Source organism: Dendropsophus ebraccatus, chromosome 9, assembly GCF_027789765.1.
Source record: "Dendropsophus ebraccatus isolate aDenEbr1 chromosome 9, aDenEbr1.pat, whole genome shotgun sequence".
In the NCBI taxonomy this organism is placed as follows: domain Eukaryota; kingdom Metazoa; phylum Chordata; class Amphibia; order Anura; family Hylidae; genus Dendropsophus; species Dendropsophus ebraccatus.
In genome coordinates this window covers 115,936,124-115,944,046 of record NC_091462.1, presented here as the reverse complement: position 1 = coordinate 115,944,046, position 7,923 = coordinate 115,936,124, and the positions used below count along the sequence as shown (strand labels likewise).

General features: G+C 44.7%; 1 protein-coding gene across 1 annotated transcript; it reads left to right on the top strand.

The window, feature by feature from the left end:
- The first annotated feature begins 1,283 nt into the window (after nucleotides 1-1,283).
- On the top strand, nucleotides 1,284-7,923 carry LOC138800565 (perforin-1-like). The gene is made up of 4 exons (XM_069982335.1): nucleotides 1,284-1,359; nucleotides 3,574-4,118; nucleotides 4,227-4,602; nucleotides 6,976-7,923. The coding sequence occupies exons 2-4, from the start codon at nucleotides 3,586-3,588 to the stop codon at nucleotides 7,672-7,674; spliced, it is 1,608 nt and encodes a 535-aa protein (XP_069838436.1). The 5' UTR covers nucleotides 1,284-1,359; nucleotides 3,574-3,585; the 3' UTR covers nucleotides 7,675-7,923.

Sequence of the window (7,923 nt, the reverse complement as noted above, 5' to 3'; positions counted from 1 at the left end):
CCTGGTGTCCTTCTAGCTTCGCCCCGCTCAACCCCACTGAAGCTTCTATATCCGTCTCTGAAGTGAGAGGACATTCAGCCAATCACTGGCACGGCACTGTTTCATCTAATTGGCTGAGCTGCTTGTCACTTAAGAGATGGATGTAAAGGTAAGCAGGGAAAAGCTAGAAGGACACCGGGGAGCTTGGAGAAGTAAGTATATACTTTATTATTTACTATTAGAGATGAGCGAACCTGGAGCATGCTCGAGTCAATCCGAACCCGAACTTTTGGCATTTGATTAGCGGTGGCTGCTGAAGTTGGATAAAGCCCTAAGGCTATGTGGAAAACATGGATATAGTCATTGGCTGTAGCCATGTTTTCCAGACAACCTTAGAACTTTATCCAAGATCAGCAGCCCCCGCTAATCAAATGCTGATCGTTCGGGTTCGGATCGACTCAAACCCGGTTACTCATCTCAATTTACTATATAAAGCTAGGGCTGCATGGACATGGGTAATCATATATATATATATATACAGCCCTTGCCTCACCATAATTGAGCCGTATAATAGGCTTTCTAAGCGAACACCGATCAGCGCTCACTTATCTGCTGTATCGGGCTGTCTAATACAACCCTTACTCCTAATTACTAAATCACTGACACCAGTAGGAGGCATTATCAGCGTTTGTTCAGGTCCTAAGTAGTTGAACGAACCTGTCAAAATGTTCAGATGCCTCCCTAAGGAGTCCTGGAAACCATGGATTGAGCCGAACCCTGTATCCATGTTTTCCAGGACTCCCTAGGGTGGCATCCAACCTATGCAGCCGTGGGGTATCAATAGCAGAGTGTTTGGGTTTGGATAATGTTGCCAAACCTGAACATTTTGACAGGTCAGCTCAACTCTAGGCCTAAGCCCTCTCCAAAAATTAATAGTTAATGAAAGGGTTAATGAAAACTTCTTACCATCTCCAACACTACATCCGGCTTCTGAGACTTAGGCCAAGAACAAGAAGAACTCAATTCAGAGAAAACTAGAGAATGTGAAATTCTGACCACAATATAAGACGTTGGGAATTATGAGATCATGTATGGAAGTAGCTTCATCCATAATCCGGCTATTGTAAAGCTTTCTCAAACATGGTGGAATATCCTGAGATGTATTTCCTTACAGGTCGCCTCTCCTTGTGTTTTCGGCTGTACAGGCTGTGAATAGTTTATTTGCATGGATTTCTGCCTTTGGTGAGGCCCGTCCCTGAGCGAACCATGAGAAGACCATGTATGGAAGCAGCGTCGTCCCTGATCCGGCTATGTATATATCTATATAGGAAGGAATCCATCTCAGTCACTACAAGCCATCCGTTGTCCAGATATGTGGAGGTAAGTGTTGTCCTCAGGAGTTGGTAGGAGCCAAATAACAATCGATCCCCTGAACGACTAGTTGGATGTGGTGGTTCTTCTGTTGCCAGTAGCTTGTAGAATATGTAGGATCCACCATGCCATGCACAATTTCTCAAACATGGTGGAAAAGAATTATTTCTTTATTGAAGTGTCATGATCTTCTTGTTTTTTCCCCTGCTGTATCGGTTGTGGATAGTTTATTAGCATGAATGTATGATGAGTTGTGCACCTTAGCTCCTCAGAGTTCCTCCTTATATTCAAAACTGTCCATATGTTATCACTTGTCCTGCTCTATAGTATCTCTCTATGGTATGATATTCTCCCATAGATGCAATGGCCACATTTACTACAACTGTCCAAGTGCAAACTTAGGGGGACTTGTATCAAGTGGCGTATCTTTTTTTTGTTTTTCGGCGGAAAGTGCCGTTTTGCGAATATTTTATTAGCAAAATGGCTGTTTTGCAAATAAAATATTCGCAAATCGGCACTTTCTGCCTCGTACGCCAGAGGAGCAGGGAGGAGGTGTGGAGGGGGCGGAAAGGGGGGCGATCTATCATTGCTTTGTGTTAAAGATTTATGTAGAGGCAGTCCGCCTCTACATAAATCTCCGTAGCGCCGGAGATGCGGGGACATTTTAAGTCCGGCGTAAATAAACGCCGGACTTAATAAATGCCCCCCTTAGACTAGACAATCTTCAAATGCACAGGATTTATCAATGAGGCTGTTTGATACTCATAGTTTACACCAGCTATTACTTTGCTTGAAGTCCACCAGAATTTGCAGCCAGATTTTTTCGTACCCATTGGAAAAGTCTTGTGTGCCACCTTTTCAGCCAGAATTGTGGCAGAGACATATTAGTGAATCTGGGCCAATGTTTCCAGATGAGATAGCGTCAAACTAACAGCACATCGGCCAAGATTTACTAATGGGTACTTTGCACCGAAAAATTCACCTAAATCTGGCTGAAATTTCTGGTGGACTTCAAGCATTGCACCAAAAAATTAGACAGTCTAACTTTAGCTGTCTAGCAGACATCCTGCTTAGCGCCCTGATAGGAAGATAGCCATGGCTAGTCACGGCCCAGATGACTAGTGCCCGTCTCTCTACCTGTCTTGGGCTCCAGAATAAAAGACTTAGTTTAAGGGTAGCTTCACACGTACCCGATTGGCTCTTGACTCCCCTCGCTCCCCATCAGCCAATCAGTGGACGGCAGCATTGATTGGCTGATGGGGACCGGCGGGAGCCTCACACACAGCCACAGCACAGAGCAGATAATGTATGCTTTGGGTCAGGGCTGCGGGCGACGGGGGGTTAAAGGGGCCGGGTTACATATCCACTGCGCATATATAACCCCATAGACCTTCACACTACCAGAATCCGCAGCCGATTTGGCTGCAAACTCGCAGTGTGGAATCCACTGCGGATCCGGTGTGTGAATCTACCCTAAGAAGGTAAAGTGTCTACAGAAGACACAGAGCACATGGTAAGGCAGCGTTTTAGCACATCTCCCGGGCACTGCTAGTAACCTTACCCAGTGATTGGTTGAGGATTGTCCAGTCTAATTTTGCACTTAGTTTTAATAAATGTGGCCACTGTGGTTTCTGCAATTTCCTTAATTTGCTGAAATCTGCTGAACAGTAAAGTCCGTACTCCAGCATTAAAGGGGAACTATCAGCAGGTTAGACGAATCTATCTGCTGATATGTCCTTATTGCACAGGAGATGCCGAGGAGGATGGTATGTCTCTCACGTCTTCATCCTCGGCCCTGCTCAGGTGCATTTAGTAGTTTGCTCCATGATCCGGTAAGACCATTAGGAGCGCTGGGGCACCCTTTAGGAGCATTGCCCACTCCCATAGCGCTAATCCACCCTTCTCTAATTATAATCAATCGAGAGGGCGGGCCTGTGACGTCCTTGGTGGGACCATTCATATACACCTCAAATTCCATATATTTAGTGAAATATTTCACCGTTGCCTATCATACTATCATATATAAGGAAAACATCCAATCTTGCATAGAATTTGTCCACCACCTCTCCGTAACTCTATCCTTAGAGAAGAGATCTAAGGTGTTGCTGACGCAGCAGTGTGGTCCTCTAGGTCATAATATCAGCTTCTTATAGTTTGTGCCTTGTATATGTGTATGGATTCTTATTGTATCTTTAATAACACAGTTTACTCTTTGTTTTCTAGGAGATTTCCATAATGACAACTAAATTGTGGCTCTTGTTCTGTCTTCTTCTCGTCCACCATCAGAGACCTTCTATGAGCTCGCCCATTCTTATTGCCATGTGTAGACCTGGCACAGCACAAGAATGTAAGGAGGCTAAGTTTGTCCCCGGCCATACCCTGTTAGGAGAAGGCATTAATATTGTCACCATGGAGGCCACCGGCTCTTCTCTGCTTGATCTCCAAGAAGTCGGAGAGAAATGCACCGTGTGTGACAACCCCCATAACAACAACGTCCTGCAGAAGCTACCCAAGGCTATGGCGGACTGGAGACCTGTCTCTTTATGTACCAGAGACATACAAGGCTCGGTGTTGCGATCTCCAGTGTCAGTAGCCAATTATGTAACTTCTATGGTGCAGAACGATTGGACAGTTGGTCTTAATGTCCAAATAAACAGCAGAACAGCTGTCGGAGGATCCCGCAGTCGGATGGCCCAGTTTGCCGATAGTAAACGCGTCAGTGATAGTTACAGCTTTCTGAGCCACAAGTTAGAATGTTCCTTATACAGGTATGTCCCTGTATTCCGGGGTTTAGGGGGTTATTATGTACAGTTATTAGGATAATGGATGAAACGTCTGCATTTAGGTGTTTGTTATGACTTCTTCTTTCATTCCAGTTTTCGCCTGGGAGCGGACACCTCACTAGCTCCTCGCTTTAAAGAAGTTTTGGAAAAACTTCCAGATTCCTACGATACCATGACTAAGGCTGAATACAGACGTCTGATAGAAAGCTATGGCACACATTATATCACACAGGTAAAAGTCGGAGGTCGATCCCAGGAGGTGACCGCGGTGAGGACCTGTCAGGTGGCCATGAATGGTCTGAAGATGGACGAGGTGATGGACTGCCTTGCAGCTGAAGCTGAGGTCGGAGTAACAAAGGGGATCATATCAGCAAGTATCGATACCAGATATGAGCACTGCAGAACCAAAATATCAAAAACAAATCTTGGAGAAACTTTTCATGAAGTTTTCACTGAGCGAGAATGGAAGGTGAGGTCTGGGCTTTACCGACTTGGTTCTGGCAACCAATATTCGTGGTATAAAAGTCATCATATTAGAACCCTCCATATATAACATTGTTTATGATGTATCTAATGCTATTCTGGCACTTGGCATCGCTCACCGTTCAGGATCAGTAACGTTATACATGTTTATTAACCCCTTCATGTCGCAGCCCAAAACGGTCTAAATGACCCGGCGCCAATTTTCATTTTTACATTTTCATTTTTTCCTCCTCGCCTTCTAAGAGCTTTAGCGTTGTCATTTTTCCACATATACGGCCAGGTAAGGGCTTGTTTTTTTTTAAGAACAAGTGTACTTTCTTTCTAATAGTTTCTTTCAATCTACCATAAAATGTGTGATGTATCCCCAAGAATATTATTTATGGGGCGAAATTGGAAAAAATGCAATTTTGTAACTTTTGGGGGGTTCCCATGTCTACGTAATGCACTTTACAGTAAGACTGACCTGATATTCTTATTCTATAGGTCAGTCCAAAAACAACGATATGCAGGTTTATCTAACTTTTCTAATGTTTTATTTATTTATTTATTTATTTTGCAAAACATTAATAGTAAAACAGCCCCATTGCGACTCTTAGAACGGTTTTACTTTTTCACCTATGGGGCTGTATGAGGCATCATATTTTGCTCCATGATTGGCATTTTGATCACTTTTCATAAATTTTTATATATATATGATGTAACAAAAAATCTGCAATCCTGGTGTTTTTTCCCACTCTTTTACTTTATGCCATTCCCCATACACTGGACCGTATTATATTTTAATAGATCACGCTCGCTACACGTACGCTAAAATATTTAATATGTTTATTTCATTTTACATATTTTATTTGTGTAATGAGAAAGGGGGGGGGTCAATCTTATTGGGGGAGGGGCTTTGCCATATTTTTAAAAACAGCTGAGCCGCTGATGATGCGGCAGAGGGGGGCCGGCATGAGGGAGGGCTGGAGCGGTCCGGCTGGCCTCCCGAAGATGACATTGTCGACCCAAGATGGGGGCCAGGTTCGACAGCAATTGAGTAAGTATAATGCACCACACTTCCGGGGTGGGGGGGAACACGGGGAAGGGGGCCATTCACTTAAATATCACTCATTACAAAGTTGTATAACTTTGTAATGTGTGTTATTTAGTGAATAAATGTTAAGCGCCACACTACCCCTTTAAGGGTGAGGGCCTGGTAGCCCCCACCTACTGTGCAGCACGTTCCAGTAAGCCCAGGGTCCTCTAGGGGATAATCATTTGGAAAGTTCCATAAACTGTGATATTTTTTTTTTGTAAATCTGCAGGTGATACCAATTTTTTGGTTTTTGTTTTTGTTTTTCTATTTTCAAACAGTCTTTACACTTTTTTATTTCCCTTAGGGGCTTCTATGAGCGTCTGCATGATGAGTCACAGCAGCTCTGGAGCCCTAGAACAGGCTCTGGGCCGCCATGACAGTGGATTCGCTCCCCAGTATTGTGTTGTGGGGAGCCAAACCGTCCTACTAAACCCCCAACTGCATAAGGTGCAGATACAGCGTTTAAATACTACTCTCAGTTTTGACTGCAGCATTTAAACAGTTAATAGCCAGCTTGGGGCACCTGCTCTATGTACAAAAACTTTATTGGCAGGAGACGTGTTCTGTAGATGAGGATGGTTCACAACATACAATGGACGTTCTATGGACGCTATGATAAGGCCTCAGTGCTGCCTCTAGGGTGAAGTTACGACCTCTATGCCAGAAATTACGCTTTTGGCCTTAAACTCCACTCTTGGGTTTTCTATGTTCTTTATTTCAGTTGTCCGTTCCATGTCTTTCACTTCTCCCGGCTCTTAGCTCTTTTCTTGCCTTGTTGCTGTTGTGTCTGCTGGGCTTTGATGGACAGGTCTCTTCTCCTCTGTGCTTCTGGGTTTCTGCCCGGACCTATGAGCCTTGAGTCCGGGTCTTGGTTTCCCCTATAGGGTTCTCTTCTTCCTTCAGTCATGGTCTTGATAGTCCTGTTCAGCTTGATGAAGCTTTTTGCCTTGCAGTCTGTATTTCTGGTATCTGACCTTCTGCCTGGTTTTGTGTCTACACCTTAGTCAGCCGCCATTGTACCTAGTTCACACTCTCTGTTGCTGACCCAGCCTGTTTGACCATTCCATTATGTCTTGTATTTTTGTCTGTACTTTGTCCATCTGTCCATGTTCTTGCACTTATTTTAGAGCAGGGACTGTCGCCCAGTTGCGGATGGTCGTTTAGGACCTGCTCTGCAAGAAGGTAGAGTAATAGTGTGGGGTGCTAGCCCTAGGGCCCACTAGTCATATCTCTTTGTCCACCTGGGCCCTGACAGGACATCTGTATTTTGATTTACATTCACAGGTGATCGGAGGAAATGGAACGTTTGATCTCCTCTCCACCAGCATAGCCACCACTGATGCCTTCAAGAAGTGGCTGGAAAGCCTAAAGACTTACCCAGGTCTAGTTTCCTATTCCTTAGATTCCATCCATAACCTGGTGAGAGTGAACGGTCCTAAGAAGGAGAACCTCAGACTGGCCATAAGTGACTACACCAAGGAGCAGGCATTAGCACAGAAGTGTTCTTGTCCTGGCCAAGGAGCGGACTGCTCCTGTACATGTGCACCCTCCTCGTACACAGATTCTGACTGCTGCCCAACACGTGGAGGAGTCGCCAAGCTTCACGTGACCATCAAAGCCGGCAGCGGTCTTTCTGGTGACCTCTGGTCAGAGACAGACGCCTATGTGATATTTAAATTTTATGACGTGTCACTGAGAACCCCAAAAATTGATAATAAGAAAAATCCGACATGGAATAGGGAGTACGATTTGGGATTTGTAGAGCTCAGAGAAGGTAAAAAGTACACGATAGAGGTTTGGGACGAAGATGATGACCCTGATGATCTCCTGGGGAAGTGTCACAAAACTCTGTATTCAGGTGAAACTTCTGAAATCTGTTACCTTAAGAAAGGCAGTCTGACATATTCCCTAAGCGTTACTTGTCTCCATCATCTTCAGGGGCGGCTTTGCCAGGATTATACTGCAGTGCCCCCCAGTGCTTAGTCAAGAGTTCAATACACCCCTTAAAGGGATTCTGTCAGGTCACGGGCCCTACCTGAGGTGGTGGCAGTGTGCTGTCACTGGCAGTCTCCTAGTGAGCATGGTGACTTTTGGTAATTTGTCAATAGATTATGCACAATCCTACTGTAATGAAGTGTCAATGAGGAGTGGTGTCTCCATTTGTGCTGCACTCTGACACACCTCACCCCTTCTCCTTCCCCTTTATCAATAATCAATGATGCCCGGTCTCCT